At 39.6% G+C, this 20,422-nt stretch overlaps 2 protein-coding genes and 1 long non-coding RNA gene across 4 annotated transcripts in view; 1 reads left to right on the top strand and 2 right to left on the bottom strand.

The window, feature by feature from the left end:
• The window catches only part of LOC118561425 (gastrula zinc finger protein XlCGF8.2DB-like), a 116,172-nt gene that overhangs the window by 53,839 nt on the left and 41,911 nt on the right, over positions 1-20,422 (bottom strand). The gene's annotated exons all lie outside the window — the stretch shown is intronic.
• Positions 738-19,817, top strand: LOC118561421 (oocyte zinc finger protein XlCOF6-like). Its single transcript, XM_036133483.1, has 2 exons — positions 738-976; positions 16,136-19,817. Exon 2 carries the CDS (start codon positions 16,159-16,161, stop codon positions 18,277-18,279), a length of 2,121 nt encoding a protein of 706 aa, XP_035989376.1. The 5' UTR covers positions 738-976; positions 16,136-16,158; the 3' UTR covers positions 18,280-19,817.
• LOC118561441 lies at positions 19,586-19,968 on the bottom strand. The gene is made up of 2 exons (XR_004930050.1): positions 19,818-19,968; positions 19,586-19,754 (listed from the first exon to the last, which is right to left on the bottom strand). It is a non-coding gene; the product is annotated as an uncharacterized LOC118561441 (long non-coding RNA).

Raw genomic sequence — 20,422 nt, 5'->3', positions numbered from 1 at the left:
TGGAGGGAGTTGTCTCATTTATATTAATATAGTCCTCTTGTAACCAGGTTTAATAATCAATAAACCACATTTATTTGTTAGGTGGTATTGATTTTTATGAGATTTTTGTGATTTGAAAATGAAAGATCATGTGACGGAGAGTATGATTGGATGTCAAATAAACCGATATGCATTTATACAGAAAAAAAAACTTTCAGGGACCTACATGTCTGTAATTGTGAATAAAGACTTTAAACATTTTTTTTCATTTACTCACTGGTTCTTATATTTTCTAATATCTATCTATCTATCTATCTATCTATCTATCTATCTATCTATCTATCTATCTATCTATCTATCTATCTATCTATCTATCTATCTATCTATCTATCTATCTATCTATCTATCTATCTATCTATCTATCTATCTATCTATCTATCTATCTATCTATCTATCTATCTATCTATCTATCTATCTATCTATCTATCTATCTAGTAATAGTAATGTAGTAATCAGCCCTGGTTTGTTTGTAAAACTCTCTCTTTTACATTCTGGTCCTATTCCTATTTTTCACTACAAAATGTTTTTGATACAGATTCTAGTTTCTGTCATCGGTCATTGTTTTATGATGCTTGTTTGTACTCAAACTTAGTGATTAAAGTTGATTGTGGAATACTGCTCCACTCCGGTCCAGCAGGGGGCGGTGTATAGACCAATCAGCTGCTTTGTCTTGATGACGTCCATCGGAAGTACACCACACTGCAGCTTGTGTGCTGTGGACTGGGCCGGAAGACGGTTGCGGTTTCTCAACTGAATATTAGCGTAGTTTCAGCAATAATGTCTTAATTTTAGCATCTGAGAGAGTTTATCAGAGAGCGACTAACTGCTGCTGCTGAAGAAATCTTCTCAGAGGTTGAGAAAACCATCGTCCGCTACGAGGAAGACGCCAGACGGCTGGAAAGCTGCTGGAGACCCCAGATAAAACTCCCCAGAATCGGTATGAAGCTACAAAAAGTGTCTGATAAATCAGTTTGATCAGTTCTCCTCAGCTGCTGCTTTCTAGCTTCTGCGGTCAATCCAGCCGTTATCTCTGTGGTGAAGATTAGCTTCACGCATACTTGGTGCATTACGGTAACTGAGCAGGAGAAAAAAATAAATGGAGAGGAAATGAGAACCATAGGCCTCATAAAATGTATATTTATGACAAAACTATTACTTTCACACACAGACAATAACCAGAATAAATATTTCGTAATTTTTGTGAGATTAAAAAGTAAAAATAAACCATGTCTCATTTTCAGGAATTTATTTTTCCAAAATCCTAAAATGTTACAACAAACTCTCCTCATATTATGTTAAAGGGTCACCTATACAATTTTTTTTTGCTTTATTAATTCCACAGAGAAATTAAATGCTGGTCTAACTCAATGAGTTGTTGTGGAGGCTGATGGCTGCAGACAGGGAGGATCTCCTGACAGCTGATCTGGAGAAGCGTCTGGCTGAACAGTCTGATGAAGATTATGTCCAGGATTCTCCATAACTGGGTTGTCCATAAATTGAGAGGAAAACTCTCCTTTAACAGAAAGAAACCTGAAGCAGAACCAGGTTCAGTGTGAACAGCCATCAGTAGGGCTGTGCTAAAAAATCTATTTTCTAATTTTGAATCGATTTCATATTAATTTCTAAAAATCGATTCGTACAACCAAAGATCGATAAAAAAAAAAAATCACTGTATGTGCTGGGATTACTTGCACGGTCATGAGCCCGCAGAGACTTAAGCTTTACTACATGTTAGTCTGTTTATTAATTCTTCTTCTGCTCTGAGACCTGAGCAGGACAAAAACAAAACAAAGCGCCAAGCTCCCCCTAGTGGTCATAGGCATGGTCTTAAAGGAGAAGTCCGGTCATAATCAGAATTCAAACTGCTGAAAGTGCTTTAAATATTAAATTATTACATACTGTTCAATAAATGATACTGTAGGAGCCAATTATTTTTTGTTGTTATTAATCAAATTTGTATTTTTTGTGTATAATCTAGTTAAGGTTATTTATTTTACTTTATTGTTTGGTATTTGTTTTGAGATTATGTGTTGCTTATTTAGTTTTCTTTGCTTCTGGTTAGTTATGAGTAATTTGGGTGGATTAAGTTTATAAGGCTGTCAGTGGTAGGACCAGCATGCATCTGGGTGGGCGTATGGTTTTTTACCAGCGCAAGAGAAGCAGGAAGAAAAATGTTTGTCAATTTCTGTTAGCTTGCTTGCAAAAGAGAAATAAACCACAAACTAAACGACTTTACCTGGAAAATGGATTTATTTTTGCCTGCGTAAATTACTCGTCCAAGGTGCATCTGTGGCCCTTGTGGATTTTTGGAGACGTCAAAGCTGGGCCACAACATAAGTAAAAAACCAGCCCTGGATCAAGAGGATTGATTGCAATCATCAATTGATGTTTTTGGACGTACTGGATCAAGTTGAAGATCTGCGTGTGGATTAAAAGGAATACAAGGATCTTTGGATGTTAAAGGATCACGCAGGATGCGCCGCAGCCAAGGCAAGGCTCACACAAAAGATCTGACGCTGGAAGCTCAAGTAAGCCGTGAAAGGACTCTTCAAACTAGTATGTGATTATACTACAATACCGTGAAGGAAAACGGGTGGAACTATTGGAGTTTCAAGGAGAGTATATCATTACGCATTATAAAGTTTGAAGTTTATTGGAGCCGCGCTTCCGCTGTGTGATTGCGCAATACCAAGCTGTCAGCCTTTTGTCAGAGAGGAGCTCAAGATCTGATGTACTTTGCTTCATAAAGTGTGTGGCAAAATGACGTTCAGTGTTGGGGAGTTTTAAAGAAGTCAAGAACAATACAAAATGTCCGACACTAATGCCAAACAAAATGATGTTAAAACAACTGAAACAAAAAGATCTGCTAAGTTTACCGAAAAAGGTTTGGCTCTTCACATTAAAACGTGTCAAGAGAAAAGAAGTTTGAAATTCAAACAAGCTTCAAGGTTCATGAAAAACATCTTTGGGTTAATGACATCTAACGAAAACGTTAATGCTGTGGCTGCTGAGTTTGCAAAGTTTAACAAGTGCTACAAAGTTGCAACAGAGATGCACAAATCTTTCTTAAGCTTGAATTTGCCAGAAGAAGATATGACAAGACAAACTGCCTATTTTCAGCATAACGTGACAAAGTTCAGTGAGTGTATTGAAAAGACACGGGTATGGTTGATGGACATGGGTTATAAGTACACCGAATCAAATATCTCAGATGATCAAAGTATTGCCGATTCCGAGAAAATAAATCCTGAGGACAGTGCTTCCAATATTATAAATATGCAATCTAATTCAGTGGTGCGCTCCAATCAATCACGGACATCTTCTACGTTTTCTGCGCGCATTAAAGCGAAGGCAGAAAAGGCGGCGCTAGAGGAACGTGTAGCTGCATTAAAGAAAAAGCATTTAATCGAAGCTCAAGAGGAGGAGCTGAGAAAACAAAAGGAGCAGCTAGCTTTGGAAGCGGAGTTGGCAGCAACAAGTGCCAAGCTCCATGTCTTGGAAATTAATTCATCACAGTGTGGCTCAAAACGATCTGATGGTATGAATTCATATTTAGATAGGAGTTACGAACGAAAGGCGCTCATACTGAATCCTGATGCCCAAACGTTCGTCTCTAAAGAAAAAAAGGCTGCGGAGGAAGAAGCTCATGCGTCAAATCCTCAACCACAGGTGGTTAGGCCCAAACAAATACAATATAAAATGTCAAAGAATAATATACTGACAAAAATGGATGCATCAGCTCAAGTGACACAGTCAGTTACTCAAAATCAGTCAGAATCTCAATCCCCTGTATTAACTAATAACTGTCAGAATGATATTATCAACATCATGCAGAGGCAAAATGACATAACTGCACTTTTGGTTCAGCAAAACTTATCTTCTGTTCTTCCAGCAAGAAATATCCCTGTGTTTGACGGAGACCCCCTTCAATACAGATCTTTCATAAGAGCTTTTGAAAATGGAATAGAAGCTAAAACTGAGAATAAAACTGATTGTTTGCACTTTCTTGAGCAATACACAAGGGGGCAGCCAAGAGATTTGGTGCACAGTTGTCAACGCTTACCCCCAATCCAGGGATATAGTAGAGCTAAAGATCTGTTTGCAAAACATTTTGGAAATGAACATAAAATCGCTTCTGCATATATGGAACAAATTGTTACCTGGTCTCCTATAAAGAGTGAAGATGTAAAGGCACTACAGTCATTTTCTTTATTTCTAAGAGGATGTTCCAATGTAACTGAGCAAATAGTGCACATGAAGGAGTTGGACCTGCCAACAAATATGAGGACCATTATTCTGAAGCTTCCTTATAAATTAAGAGTGAAATGGAGAACTGTTGCATGTGAGCTGCAAGAACAAAGAGCAGTGTTCACAGATCTGGTCAACTTCATTGAAAAACAGGTCAGAATTGCTTCTGATCCACTTTTTGGCAACATTCAAGACATGCACTCTGGGACCAACCTCAAGGTTTCTTCTTCCACAAAGTCAAGAAAAAGAGAAAGTGCTTTTGCTACTAATATTACTGCAGTAAAATAATTTAGTTCTCATCCTGCAGAAAATAAGATCAATTCCTCTTTTATTTACGGTTGTTTGTTTTGTGCACGAAGTAATCACTTACTGGATAACTGTTTGCAGTTTAAAGCAAAGTTACATAGAGACAAAATAAATTTCATCAAGGAAAAGGGAATTTGCTTCGGTTGTCTGAAGATGGGTCATACCAGTAAAACTTGTAAGAGTCGTCTGGATTGCAACATGTGTCATGAAAAACATCCTGGGGTCCTACATATAGATCGACAGGATAAAGTTGCATCTGTAGAGCAAATCCAAAAGAACCCTCACGTCAGTAAGGCAACAGCAACAACCCAAACTTGTGGTCATATTGGGGCCGGTCATGGAGATGACTCTGTTTTTTCCATTGTTGCAGTTCAAGTTAAGAGCAAGAAGAGCAACAAGATTGTCCAGACATATGCCTTTTTAGATCCCAGAAGTTCAGGTACATTCTGCACAGAAAGTCTGGCCAGGAGGTTAAATCTAAGTGCTAAAAGAACAAGCATTTTCCTGAGAACCATGGGTCAAAAGAAAATTGTCAGTACTCAGATTATATCTGACTTGGAGGTGTCTAGTCTGGAAGGCAATGATTTTATTGACTTACCTGATGTTTTGACGCAAAAGGACATGCCTGTGTCTGCAATAAATATTCCCCGGCAGCAAGACGTCAGTCAGTGGCCTCATTTAAAAGGAGTCAAGCTTCATGATATTGATGCTGAAGTTGATTTACTCATTGGAACAGATGCTGTAAAGGTGCTAGAACCGTGGGAGCTGATTAACAGTGTGGAGGATGGACCTTATTCTGTCAGGACCCGTGTGGGCTGGGTCATAAACGGTCCACTTCGTGTAGGCAGTCACAGCAAGAGTAAAACACACTATCATGCAGTAATAGCCAACAGAATTTCTGTCGAACATTTAAAGGAAATGCTGGTCAAACAGTATAATCATGATTTTCCTGAAAAAAACACAGAGGAGCAGCTTGAAATGTCTAATGAAGATGCTAAGTTCATGGAGATTGTCAACAATTCAGCTGAACTGATTAAAAACCATTATCATATTGATTTACCTCTCAGACAGGAAAACCCCAATTTGCCAAATAATCGCCCCATTGCAGAACAGCGCCTCCAGAGTCTGAAGAAAAGGTTCGATAAGGACAGTCGCTACAAAGAGGAGTATTCTTCATTTTTGAATAACACGATAGATCAAGGATATGCTGAAGTTGTGCCGATAGATGAGTTAAAACAAGATGATGGAAAAGTGTGGTACATCCCTCACCATGGTGTTTTACATCCCAGAAAAGGCAAGCTGAGAGTTGTATTGGATTGTGGAGCAACATATAAAGGAACATCATTGAACTGTCAACTTCTACAAGGACCTGATCTCACCAATTCACTTATTGGGGTCCTCATTCGTTTTAGACAAGAGCCTGTCGTTATAATGGCTGACATTGATGCAATGTTTCATCAAGTTCATGTTTCTCATAAGCACATCAATTATCTGCGTTTCTTGTGGTGGCATCATGGTGATCCCTCCCAGCCTGTACTGGAATACAGAATGAAAGTGCATTTGTTTGGAGCTGTATCATCACCAAGCTGCGCAAATTATGCTTTGCGGAGAACAGCAGATGACCATGCACAGGAGTTTTCTCTGGAGGTGGTCAGCACAGTGAAAAATAACTTTTATGTGGATGACTGCTTAAAATCTGTGGCTTCAGACGAAGATGCAGTAAAGATGATAAAGGAACTGAGTGCGCTTTGCAGCAAAGGAGGATTTAAACTTTCAAAATTCATCAGCAACAGCCGCACGGTACTCACATCCATTCCAGAGGAAATCAGGACAAAGGAAATCAAAGAACTGGGTTTGGATACAGACCATCTTCCAGTGGAAAGGGTGCTGGGACTTCAGTGGTGCATTGAAACTGATGAGTTTAAGTTCGAGACGCCAGTAAAGGACCATTCACAAACCAGGAGAGGCATTTTGTCAGTGGTTGGCTCCTTGTATGACCCCCTGGGAATTTTGGCTCCTTTTCATTTGCGAGCCAAGATGTTGCTACAAGAGCTCTGCAGAAGAAATCTCGGATGGGATGAAGCTATTCCCCATCTCCTCTCCAAGCAATGGTCTGACTGGCTGAAAGACCTCCAGAAGGTGTCAGAATTCAAAGTGGATCGCTGTATTAAACCAAGGGACCTTGGGAGACCTGATAAGGCACAGCTCCATCATTTCTCTGATGCATGTCAAGATGGTTACGGGACAGTGTCTTACTTGAGGCTAGAGAAGGACAACGCAGTACATGTAGCTTTTCTTTTGGGAAAAGCCAGAGTCGCCCCACTCAAACGGACAACAATTCCTCGGCTGGAACTTGCAGCCGCAGTTCTTGCTGTTAGATTGAACAAAATGCTGAAAAGGGAGTTGCAGTTTCCACTGCAGAAATCTGTTTTTTGGACAGACATGCTCCATGCAGAAAGACCCAAGGACCCAGAACCTTCTTGCTGCAAGGCAATGGCTCTACCCACTGCGTCACTGAGCAGCCCTTAACATACAATGTCCAAATTTATTTTCCTTATGGTTTAATAAAATATTTGTCAATTCAACTGAATGGAAATAGCAGTTGTAAATATCTCTGTCCTCTGTTTTCCTCACTGGATCTGTGTGGGTTTCCTGCCCCACATAATGTTTGTGAAAACCTCAACCTTACAGCTGTAAAGTTTGTACTAAATGTTAATATAATACGAGTATCAATATGTTGTATAACTACAATCATGAATTTCAGGTAACAGCTAAAAGATGTTTTCAGTACTAGCAATCCAATTTGAGATCGGATCGATATGAATCGAAAAAGAATCAATTCCAAATTCCGAATCGATTCTTGAAATTTGAATCGATACCCAGCCCAAGCCATCAGCCATTACCGACTGGGAGTTTGAGATGACAAAACAGATAAACAAGCATGGATTGACAGAGGTGTGTGTGTGTGTGTGTGTGTACGTGTGTGTGTGTGTGTGTGTTTGTGTGTGTGTGTGTGTGTGTGTGTGTGTGTGGGTGGGTGGGTGGGGGGGGGGTCTGCTGTGGGAAATGTAGGAATTTGTCACAGGACTATGAAACTTAAAATGTATGCGGAGAGTCAACGCGGTGCGCAGTACAACCAAGTGTGCAGCAGCCTTTGATGTTTCTCCTATACTAAGTTGTCGCTCCTTTACTCCTTTACTGCTAGAAGATGATTGATACAAATGTCACGCTATAACGTTATAGGGAATATTATAATAATAATCAAATTGTTTTTATTGATTTTTCATATTGAAACAAAAGACATCCCATTCAAAACATACAGAACAAAAGAGTAGGACTCAAAATTTACATCACAAAAACAGCTAAAAAAAACACAGAAAAACTAACGACAAGACAGATCCTACTACCATACACACTACCGTGTTCCAGTTAAAACTGGATACATATAATTATTATCATTGTGTTTTTTATTGCCATTCATACCTGAGGAGAAAAAAAAGGGGAGGGGTGGCAAAGTTGCTAGTTATCAATCAATCAATCAATCAATCAACTTTATTGTCAATTTCTTCATATGCTCCAGACATACAAAGAGATCGAAATTACGTTTCTCACTATCCCACGGTGAAGACAAGACATATTTACCAAACTAAGTACACAGACAACATAACATTCAGATAAAAGTAAATAAGAGGGCACATATGCTGAAGCAGTTGAAAATTCAGATTCAAAATAGGAAATAAAAGGTTTCCAGACCTTGAAATATCTCTTAGTGTTGCCCTGTAAAGTAAATCTAAGATGTTCCAACTTTAGGTGTGCCATCACCTCCTCCACCCATCTTTTGTTATTTGGCAGTGCTGCTTTTATCCAATTAAATAAAATCAATCTCCTGGCCAACAATGAAGAAAATGCCATTGCTTTCCTTTGACAGTCGCTAGCTCTGTTTCCCCCGGTGCCACACCAAAAATGGCTACCAGAGGAAAGGGTTCAATGTTTTTCTTGTAAATGGATGAAAAGGTTTTAAATATTTTGATCCAGAATTCTTTGAGCCTGGGGAGAGACCAGAACATTTGAGATGTGTTGGCTGGAACATGTTTACATGTAGGGCAAGTCAGATCAGCTCCCTGGTGAATTCCTGCCAATTTGTCCCTCGTGAAATGAAGTCTCTGTACCACTTTAAACTGTGTTAGTCCATGTCTAACACATACAGACAAAGAATATGTTCTACTGCCCACCTCCATTCATTATTTGATATGTCCAGCTCTAATTCTTCCTCCCATTTCCTTTTTATGTAGGCAAGGGATGGGGAAGCCACCCTCTGGATATTTACATAGAGCATAGAAACCGACCCCTTAGTAGTCAGATTTATATCCAATAGCCAATCTATCCACCCACTCTGCAGTGATTCACGAGATGAGGAGAATGTCTTTTTCACAAAATCTCGAATCTGAAAGTATCTGAAGTTTTTAAGGGGATTCCATATTCCTTTTCCAGCTGAGCAGCAGACATAAGTACACCATCTTTAACCAGATTTTTAACAGATTCCACCCCAGCTGTGTACCATTCCTTAAATGCTGCTCCCCCCAGAGCTGGAAAAAACAGCTGATTGCCATAAACGGGAGCAGACAGGAGGCATTTCTGTTGAGGTTCACACAACAAGGTTATTTGTGTAAAGGTGCTTGCTTAGGGGCAAAGGGGTTTAAATCAGGGAACGCAGGGATATTGGGCTAGATGCATATCTTTCCATATGTACCCATACCGGGGTTTCTTCATCATCTAATTGCGAGACCCAAAATAGCAACTTATGTAGATTAGCTGCCCAGTAATAATACATATAATTTGGTAGAGCCAGGCCCCCTCCTCTGTCTCTCTAGAAACTCTTCTTATCCGGGGGACTGTTTTGTTTTTCCATATAGGGTAGATGTACATTTCTTTAATTAAAAAAAATATATAGGGGAATAAAAATTGGTATTGTCTGAAATAAGAACAGGAACTTTGGCATTGCGATCATTTTGAGAGTTTATTTTACCTGCCAATGATATTGGGAGAGATGACCACCAACATTAATGGAAGAGGCTTGATTGCCACATAAAGAGCAGGGCTGACAGAGGACACCCCCTGTCTCGTTTCCCTGAAACAGAGGGAATGGGTCAGGTATTGTATTATTCGTTCTTGCCATATCTTGGGGATTCGCATATATTAACTCAATCCACGAACGAAATTTAGAACCAAATCCCAATCTCTCAAGGATGTTAAACAAATTAAGATACTGTATTCTATCAAAGGCTTTGTGGGCATCTAGGGATATTACAATGTCTTGATCAATGTTATCATCAGCAGTGTATATGAAATTAAAAAGGCGACGGAGATTACTGGGAAGTTGTTAACCAGCAACAAATCCTGTCTGGTCAGGATGTATTATATTACTTATAACAGGCTCAATCCTTGCTGCTAGTACTTTGGTCAATATCCTATAATCACATCCAAGTAGACTCACTGGACAAAATGATTCGCATTTAAGTGGATCTTTATTTTTCTTAAGGGTCACCGAAATCATAGCCTGTGAATGTAGCAAATATTATAAACTAATACAGTGAAGTTATGTATTAATTAGGGCTGGGCAACGATTAAAATATTTAATCGCGATTAATCGCCCTGATTAATCGCGATTAATCGCGATTAATCGCATTGTATTTACAAACTCCAAGAATGAATTCAAAAGTAGTGTAAAGAGCACTTTTATTTTAATGTTCTGCTGCCATATGAACAAAAGTGTTGTAACATTTGTAGCACTTATTTTATACTGGATATTTTCAACCCATCTATTGAATTTAGTGCACTAGTTGATCTTTTCTTCATAAGAGAACAGCAAGCACTGCAGCCAAAATATGGCCTTTTTTGACCTGCTGTATATTAGCCAGTCCCTAAGCTTGATGTATCATGAAACGTTTGACCTTTTGGGTTTTGTGTTTTTTATTTTATTATTACAATTAAATAATAATAATAATAATAATAATGTTATGTACGCTAATCCACCTCTTATATATTTCAATCCTTATGTAATTTTGTCTGTGTTGTGTGCACCTGCCTGTTGCTTTAATCCTATAAATTTCCCCGTTGTGGGATAAAAAAAGGATTAGCTAATGTTATCTTATCTTAAATAACACTTTTTAATATATGTACTGGGTTCTTTCAAGGTCTTAATTACATGTTATGTGTGGGCTCCAGTAACATCCATCCATCCATCCATCCATCCACTGATCTACCTGGATGTTCCCTGGAGGACTGAAACGCCTCAGTCAGAGACGTCTGTGGGTCTGTCGGGGCAATGACAGAAGTTTCGTCTCCTCTCTCCGTTTCTGGGGCTCGATATTTTCATGTTTTTTCACGTGCTTAGATAAATTTGTTGTGTTTCCACTGAAATGAACCGGCTTTTTACAAAACATACAGCTTGATTTCATTTACGGTATTAAAATAAAGCCAAACGGTGCTACTTCCTCTGTTCATGTTTTTTCGCTGCTGCGGTCTCTCTCAGCTGTTTGTGTATTAAGTTTGTGTGAGAGCTGAGCGGGTGGGCCAGGCTGAGCCTGCGTGCTGATTGGCTGGCGCCGCTGAGCCATGTACGAGAGGGGAGGGGGAGCGGGAGAGTGCTGCTGTGACAGCGAGCTGCAGTCAGCGCGCGTGCTGCAGTCAGCGCGCCTGCTGACTGACACTGACTGAAAGCATGTGAGCAACATGCGTTAATGCGCGATAAAATAAATATCGCCGTTAATAGTCTAATGAATTAACGCGAAATTAACGCGTTAACTTGCCCAGCCCTAGTATTAATATAAAATAAATTAATAAACAATACAAAAAAATACTTCAATCTTTTTTTTTTAAACTTTTGAATACAAACTGTCACAAAACCTATTAAATAAATTATTTCATCATCATTCATTCATTTATATTAGTTGTTTGAGTTATTGAATTGTTAATTGTAACTTAGTTCGCTTAACCTTAGCTACAAGTATGGCAAAATTATTAATAAAAAAGCGAGGTAGTAGTCCACGAGATGGTAATGTCAAAATATTTAAAAATTTCAGTAGAAAAAAGTAAACGGTAGGTTGGAGGGAGGAATTGCTCTTTGCAATAGTTAGTTTATACTATATATTAAGTGTCTCTAAAACTTAAAAATAGTTCTGACTGGGTCTGATAAATAAAGCAGGAGATCATCTGCATATAAAGAGACCTTATGTTTGACCCTTCTCCTTTTTATCCTTGGAATAAGATGATCACCCTCAATGCAACTGACTGTGGTTCAGTTAGCAGGGCAAAGAGGAGACGATGAACATCCTTGACGGGTACCACGTGTAAGAGCGGGCCGTTTGGCTAACTGTGATAGAGTTGGTATGAACGCACGCTGTGCATAACTTCAAGTTGACTCGCTAAAATGTTAGGTAGAATTTTCACATCTACATTAAGAAGCAAAATAAGCCGATAGAACACAGAGATCTTGGTCCTTTCCTTGTTTGTGTTTTAAAGAAATAGCAGCTTGCTGAGAGTAGGGGGTAAAATACCCAGTTGAAAGGAATCATTATACATGTTAAGTAATAAAGGTGCAGGTTTCAAGAAAAAAATTACGGAGAATTCTACCAAAAATCCATCAGACCATGGAGATTTTCCATGTTTTATTGATTTAATGGCCTTATGTATCTCACTGAGATCTATTTGGACATCTGGGGCATTTTTCTCGTCAACCGACAAGCTCGGTATTTCTATACCAGAAAAGAAACGTTGCAGTGATAGATCCTTCTGACTTGTAAAGTTGTGAATAAAATGTCTTAAATGCATCATTTATCTCCTGAGGATCAGTCACTGTTTCCTCAGTTGAACTTCTGACCAGGGTAATCATCTGTGCAGCTTTTCTGCCCTTCAGATAATTTACTAGCAGCCATCCTGCTTTCTCACCATGTTCGTATAGGGTACCCCTAGCTTTATCTAACATTGTCTCAGCTTCAGTGGTTGAGATCAGGTCGAATTCTGTCTTTGCCTCAATTTTTGTTTGTAAAGTTCATCAGTGGGGCACGCCGTATATTGACTATCCAACTCAGAAATTACCTGCAGTAGCTCTTGTTTGCATGTGCTAGTTCTCAAATACGCAGAATGATATTATCTTGCCTCTGAGGGCCGCTTGTAGTGTTTCCCAGAGCAAGATAGGATTTGTATCCCTTGTCTGATTTGCCTTTAGATAGCAGTCTATAGCCTGGTTAATCCGCATTATAAACTTGTCCAATAAGTGTACAGGGTGAAGCCTCCAGTAACGAAAGTCTCTCAGTTCAGCGACAATCTAATGTTAAGGAGGGATGATCCGAAATTACTCTTGTCTGATACTCAGATGAAGTCCCTAAAGGAAGTAATCTTTTATCAATTACAAAACTGTCAATACTTGTATGTGAAAGAGAATTGTTTGTCTGCTGTATGCAGATGGCAGGGCAAATGTAGTTGTATCACATTTCAGTACAAAGACAATGCAAAGTGCTTTACATGATAAAATATTGGAGAATAAAAACAGAATAAAGCAAGTTGGAATAAAATGTAGTAAAAAATCAAACAAAGACGTAAGGAAATGGAAAGTATAAGCAAATATTAAAAACAGTTGGATGACAAACTTGAACTAATGATGTTTCAGTAAACGGTTTAACGAGAATCCTAAACAAATGTGTTCTTAATCTTGATTTAAAGGAACTCAGGCTTTCAGCACTTTTATAGTTTTCTGGGAGTTTGTTCCAGATCAGTGGATCATAGGAACTAAATGCTGCTTCTCCATGTTTGGTTCTGGTTCTGGTTCTGCAGAGCAGGCTGGAGCCAGAAGACCTGAGTGGTCTGGAGGATGGCAGACATAAACCTAATCGCACATAAGTGGTCGGCTTAGTAATTCCCAGGCATCTCTCCTCCGTATCAGGATAAGAAATCATAGTTCTCTGGCTTCTTCTTCCCCATCGTTGTCAGTCACCTATTCGTTCCCCCGCTTGTAGGAGATGATTCAACTGCATGGCAATGTGTGTTCAGTTCTGGCTCGGGCAATGAGCATTTTACTTTGCATTTACCCTTAATAAGCTGCTCCGTGTAGATGGTTCAGCAAACACAAGGCTTTGTTTGCTGTTCCAAAACAGAAACAAAAAGTGCAATTAGTGTTCGACCTTAAACCTTAGACAACTTTATTTGTCATTCGGTATGCACAAAGTGCGTACAGAACGAAATTTCGTTTCGTTCTGTACGCACAAACTTCTTCCTGTTCTTATCAAGCCCCTCATTCGTCATTTTGTCATTTTACAAATTTTATGGCTGTTTCTACTCATTACTGTGTCCAGGCTCACATTATCTCATTCAATGCACAGTCAGTCTCAATAAAGAATTATACTAAATTATTTTTAGAAACGTCTAGCCGAACCAGTTCTAAAATACTTTACATCTGTTCTCCAAATCCAAACAGTAAACCTCAAAGCTTGTTAAAGATGTACCACTCTGTAGATTTCCAGAATTTCCAGAAGCATTCCTACATAACTTTCTCATTTTGAAAAGCTCAGTTGAGACAAAGGAAGTGTTTGCATGCGTAAGAGCCCCACCAAGTCACCATTGGTTGATATTCAGGAAGTGGGCATAGCCTAGGAAGAAGACAGGAAGGTAGTTTTGTGAATCAGTTTCAGCTTGACCGTGCACCAACCCAAAAGGACTTCTAATTGAAAGCAGATGATACGGCTTATGCTTAAAGTGTAGTGCAATTCTCACCCCTCTAATTACCTATTTTAATAATCTGTTGGTTATAAAAGACAATTTATTTACTCAACCTTGGTTATATACAGAGAAGGTTTTCTCTGATTCTTCTTCTATAGGCAATCCCAGCAAACCTCAAAAACTGTTAAGTGTCAATGTTAGGTGAAATGGCTCTCCACATCATCCTCCTAGTGCAACTATATGCTTGCCGTCCCATAGGCTGAATCATGAAGCATCATTGTGAGTACAGGATATCACCTCATGTCCTGTTAGGTGTCTTGCTTTAGACCCCATTTACCCTAAGATGCATGCTGCTGAATCACCATAATTAAATGTTCTCCCCTCTAGAGTCTAGGAGTATGTTATAGCTGGGTTCCCTAAACGCCAACCCGTCCAGGTCATGTTCATGAAACCGTGCAAGTCAAATCCATCACCTGTGAAGAAAAACACTCATAGTACTGTTCAAAATGGTCTCCAATGTTGGTTACCATTGCAATTTCACTGTGCCTCAGAATCAACCTTCATTCATCAATTTCATCTTCAAGCTGTTATTCAGTTATCACCTTGTTAATCGCTCTTCTAACCTGACCAGATCCAAAATGGCAAATTATTTAATTTGCTTTTTTTTTTTTTTCATTAGTGTAGGTAAAAGAAAAATCTCCAAATAATCCTGGCCTAAAAGACCCCTAGGCAAAGAGTCATGCTGTGCTATTACACACTGTTTGAAGTTATTAACTTCTAACACCACGCCGGTTCCTTCTATCCAGCATTTTCCTCGCCAACATTTCTCCTTGGCAAACAAAATGGACAAAATATTGCTTTCCATCAATAACAATAGAGGGATTATGGACTCAAATGTCATGATTATCACTGAAACATGGCTTCACAACATCTGCCCGGACAATGCAATTGAGTTAGCAGAACAGCAGATGACCAGCAAGACCAGAGGTGGAGGTCTATGCATTTATAACAACAAAGCCTAGTGCATGGGCTCTGCTTGTACCGAGAGACACTGCTTACCTAATTTGGAGTTTCTAATGGTCAAATGCAGACCTTATTACCTCCCCAGGGAACTCAACTCTATCATTTTCTCTGCAGTATACAACCCCCCTGGATGCTAATGCTAAGCTGGTCATAAAGGAATTTTGTGAAGCCATTAGCAAACACCAGACCAAATACCATGAGGCTGCTTTTACACAGACTGGACCATGTTCACTCACACAAACTTGGACCAGACTGTCCATGGTTCCAATATCATTAAGTTTTCAGATGATACCACTGTGATCGACCTCATCAAAGACAGCGATGAGGCTGCCTACAGGGTGCATTTAAATTTTTCTTTTTCGAGGTCATACACAATCTCGTCCCTCCTAACTTATCTGATCTCCTTCATGTCATCTCAGCCTCCCGCTCCCTAAAATCTTCCTCAATTCATCTCTCTGTTCCCTTTTTTCACCTCAGTACCTTTGGAAGCAGTGTGTCCCAAACCCTGAAATACAACAGGATGTGCTCCTCACTGAATAAATGTCCTTGTTAAATTTTAATGCTTTATTTTCTTTTTAGTGTTTTGCAGTTGGAATAAAACTTTGAAGCTTTTGAACATCTTTAACAGGGCTTCCTATTAGTGTGGGGGACACTTTACTCTGCAAACTTCACCTCCTTTTTAAATGAAAAACAAACAAATTTTAGATGAATGCTTACAGTCCAGGATTTCCAGGAACAACCAGCCTGATGCATCAGACAGTCATCAGTTGAATTATGTTAATGATCTCTTTCTTTGTCCCCACAGACCTCCAGAAGCTTCATGTCTCCATGGAGGAGGAAGCTTCTACCATTCAACAACTCTGTAACAAGAGGAGAAGGTCCAGTCATGACCAGGAGGAAGCAGAACCTCAGTGGTCTGAAGAGGAACAGATGGAACCAGATCGTCTTCTGATTGAAGAACAGGGAGAACCAGAACCTCCATGGATTAAAGTGGAAATGGAGGAACCACAACCTCAGTTGACTGAGGAGGAACAGATGGAACCAGATCCTCCTCTGACTGAAGACCAGAGGGAACCAGTACCTCCATGGATTAAAGAGGAAAAGGAGGAACCAGAACTTCCACTGATTAAAGAAGAAAATGTGGATCCCAAGTCTTCATGGGCTAATGAGGAACAAATGGAACCAGAACCACTGATTGAAGAAAACCCAGATCTTATACTAATTAAGGAAGAAAGGGAGGAACTAGATTTATCAAGACTTAAACATGAACAGCTGAATCTAGAATATTTAGCAACTAGAAGGGAGCAGAGTGATGTCTGCAGCAGTCAGGAGGGAGAGCAGCTTGTCCAGAAGCAGTCTGTTGCTCTAATAGAGACCTTTACTTTTCAGGAAAGTGAAGCAGAACCTAAAACTGAGCAGCTTTCCTTACATATCTCTCCTGTAGTTCAGACCAAAGACCAGAAAGGAAGCAGCTCCACTGGGCCAGAGAGTCAGTCTCGTATTGACATAAAGAAAAGTTCTTTAAAAATGTATATTTGTGGAAAGTCTTGTAAGACGAGTGATTTGAAAAAGCATTATGGAATCCACAATGGAGAGAAATGTTTTCCTTGTCAGACATGTGGAAAAAGTTTCTCTCGTATGAGTCATTTAAATGTTCACAAGAGAACCCACACAGGGGAGACCCCTTTTTCTTGTCAAACATGTGGAAAAAGCTTCTCTCAAATTAGCCATTTAAATGTTCACATGAGAATCCATACAGGTGAGAGGCCTTTTTCTTGTCAGACATGTGGTAAAGGCTTCTCTCAATTGGGTTCCTTGAATGTTCACAACAGAACCCACACAGGTGAGAGACCTTTTCCTTGTCAGACATGTGGAAAAAGTTTCTTTTGCATGAATCATTTAAATGTTCACAGGAGAATACACACAGGTGAGAAACCTTTTTCTTGCCAAATATGTGGAAAAAATTTCTCTCAAATTAGTCATTTAAATGTTCACAACAGAACCCACTCAGGTGAGACCCCTTTTTCTTGTCCGACATGTGAAAAAAGTTTCTTTCAACTTTGTTCTTTAAATGCTCACAAGAGAACACACACAGGTGAGAGACCTTTTCCTTGTAAGATATGTGGAAAAAGGTTCTCTGAAATTGGTTCTTTAAAAACTCACAAGAGAATCCACACTGGGGAGAGACCTTTTTCTTGTCAGGCATGTGGAAAACGTTTCTCACAGATGAGTCACTTGAATGCTCACACGAGAACCCACACAGGGGAGACCCCTTTTTCTTGTCAGACATGTGGAAAAGCTTTTTCTCAACTCAGTCATTTAAATGTTCACATGAGAACCCACACAGGGGAGACCCCTTTTACATGTCAGACATGTGGAAAAAGTTTCTCTCAACTAAGTCATTTAAATGTTCACAGCAGAACCCACAATGGTGAGAGACCTTTTCCTTGTCAGATGTGTGGAAAAAGTTTCTCTTGTATGAGTCATTTAAATGTTCACAAAAGAATACACACTGGGGAGAGACCTTTTTCTTGTCAGACATGTGGAAAATGTTTCTCTGAAATGGGTTCTTTAAAAACTCACAGGAGAATTCACACAGGGGACAGACCTTTTTCTTGTGAGACATGTGGAAAACGTTTCTCTCAAACAAGTCACTTAAATGCTCACAAGAGAACACACACAGGGGAGACCCCTTTTTCTTGTCAGACTTGTGGGAAAAGTTTCACTCAACTGGGTTCTTTAAATGCTCACAAGAGAACCCACACAGGGGAGACCCCTTTTTCTTGTCAGACATGTGGAAAATGTTTCACTTATGTTGGTCATTTAAATGTTCACATGAGAATCCACACAGGGGAGAGACCTTTTTCATGTAGAATATGTGGAAAAACCTTCACTCATAGTGGCAATATGAACGTTCACATAAAACGCAAACACAAAAGTGAGAAATAGCTATTTTTTTACTTTCACATATGCTCCTTCCGAATGTTTATTTTTTTTTGGGGGGGGGGGTGGATTAAGGACTCTTTAGCAAAGCGGAACTGCATCAGCGGTCCCTGTGATAAGTGCTTTACAACAGTGCAGTCAGTAAAGAAGGAGGAAGGAAATGGAGCCTGTATGTTTCCTCTCACGGCTACATTAGCATAGAAACCTCACGATGTCCCCTACTGACTCCAAGGAGCTATAAGGGGTCCCACAATCCTTTGTGTATAAGCATGATGCATGATGTACAAGCACAGCCCACCTCAGTATTTTTGTGTCATCTCTGGCTGTGTAGCACTAACAATTGCGTTCTTAGGCCATGTTCACACTGCAGGGAAATTCAACCCAAATCAGATCTTTTTGCCCATATGCGACACATATCTGTTGTTTTTTTTTCATGGCAGTGTGAACGGCCCAATTCCAATCTTTTCACACCACAATAAATTCAAATTTGTAGCACTTCCATATATATGGTACTTATTGGATAGTTTTCAAGGCTTCTGCAGTCTGAATGGTCACATTTTATCCGTCTTTCATGCCAATCTCCTTGCTTGAAATTAGGGATGTGCCGAAACCAGATTTCTTCAATCCAAGTACGACTACAAGTACTTCAACTTCAGTACTTGCCGATACCGAGTACCGATATGAGTACTAATAAATGCCATTAACCATGAGAGAACTTGTATTCGGCGTCGTGTTGTGTCTTAAGATGTTTTATCAGGTTACTTGTGTTGTAACTGCTAGGGTTTGTTCCTCCTCTTGATAACTTTGATTTACATATTTTGCAACTAGCCTTACTTTTGTCGTCCTCGTTTACTTGAAAATACTTCCAAATAGCAGACATGGCTAACTCCTTCACCCTTTTTGTGTTTACTCCCTCCTTCTCTATGCTCTGGCTGGCGGGTTCTTGACGTCACACTGCATTCTTCTTCGCTGTTTTGTTTTGTCTTCTCCGTTTTCTTCTTCAGTTTGATTTTCTTTTATGTTGTTTTATAGCTGCTTGTAGTGTCTGATCGCAAACTAATGCTTTCTGTTAAAGAGAAAGGTATGCTAGTATCTGGTCCTGTAGTATCGGAACACATTTATGGATACAAGTACGAGTACAAACACGTGGTATCGGGCCCGATACCAGTATCGGTACATCCCTAATTGAAATACTCAAGTAGGGATGAGAAATTCTCATCATATTTAGTCTGGCTTTGATGTGGTCTTAATATTGTTGGCCCCCATTGCCCAGCAGCTTTCTGATAATGAAACATGCTGGCCAAAATCCATGTTTTTTTTTTGTTTTTTTTAATAAAACTATATTGAACCCTTCTAGAAACAGTTACATTCACCATTACTTCCATAAACAGTGCACTGCTCTGTGACTTCTCCTTCTGTTATCTGCACATCCAAGAACCGTTCAGACCGCAGCGGTTCCATTTAATAGTATGAACGGCCACCTCAAAAAAGATCTGATTTCAGCAAAAAATCTCAATTTGAGCATCAAGAGCTGCAGTGTGAACATAGCCTTTGTTCCAAAGAAACCCCAACAGATTTACTTTCACAAGTGGAGCATTACTGCTTTTGCTATAGTGCTCCACTTTATATCTGATAAAGTTTTTGCATATATATTATTTCCAATTCAATGGACACAGAAATGCAAAGGTAAAAGAGAAAGAAAGGTAGAGAAAAAGATGAGGCAAAAATGTTAAAGGGGTGAAAGAGTGACAAAAATAGAACAGAGGAAAAGAGAATACAAGATCACATCCTTCAGAAAGAGATATAAAACAACCAGCACCTTTCACAGAGAGGGAGAGGGAGAAGGGGGGGGGGGGGGGGTCTTGGACTGAGGATTAAGTTACATGGGTCGTGCTAACTACCCCTGTGCCATCGGAGAATACCCTTATGTAGTATTATTTAATTTTAATTCAAGGTGGGCTCCACGCTTACGTGAGCCCACCTTATCCTGGGAGAGGGGGCACCCCAAAACCCAAACAGACAAACACATAAGCCCAGGTATACAGTCACATTCACACTTTCCCGCCCTGGTGCCCCCACATGCAACAACTCATGACCACACACTAGAAAAGATGCTGTACACACACACATCACACACATACTATACTCC

Source organism: Fundulus heteroclitus, unplaced genomic scaffold (assembly GCF_011125445.2).
Source record: "Fundulus heteroclitus isolate FHET01 unplaced genomic scaffold, MU-UCD_Fhet_4.1 scaffold_63, whole genome shotgun sequence".
Classification (NCBI taxonomy): Eukaryota; Metazoa; Chordata; class Actinopteri; order Cyprinodontiformes; family Fundulidae; genus Fundulus; species Fundulus heteroclitus.
This window is presented reverse-complemented; position numbering and strand designations above follow the sequence as displayed.

Excerpts from the sequence above, each read along its gene's own strand:
- LOC118561421 (XM_036133483.1), top strand. The coding sequence starts at position 16,159 with ATGGAGGAGGAAGCTTCTACCATTCAACAACTCTGTAACAAGAGGAGA.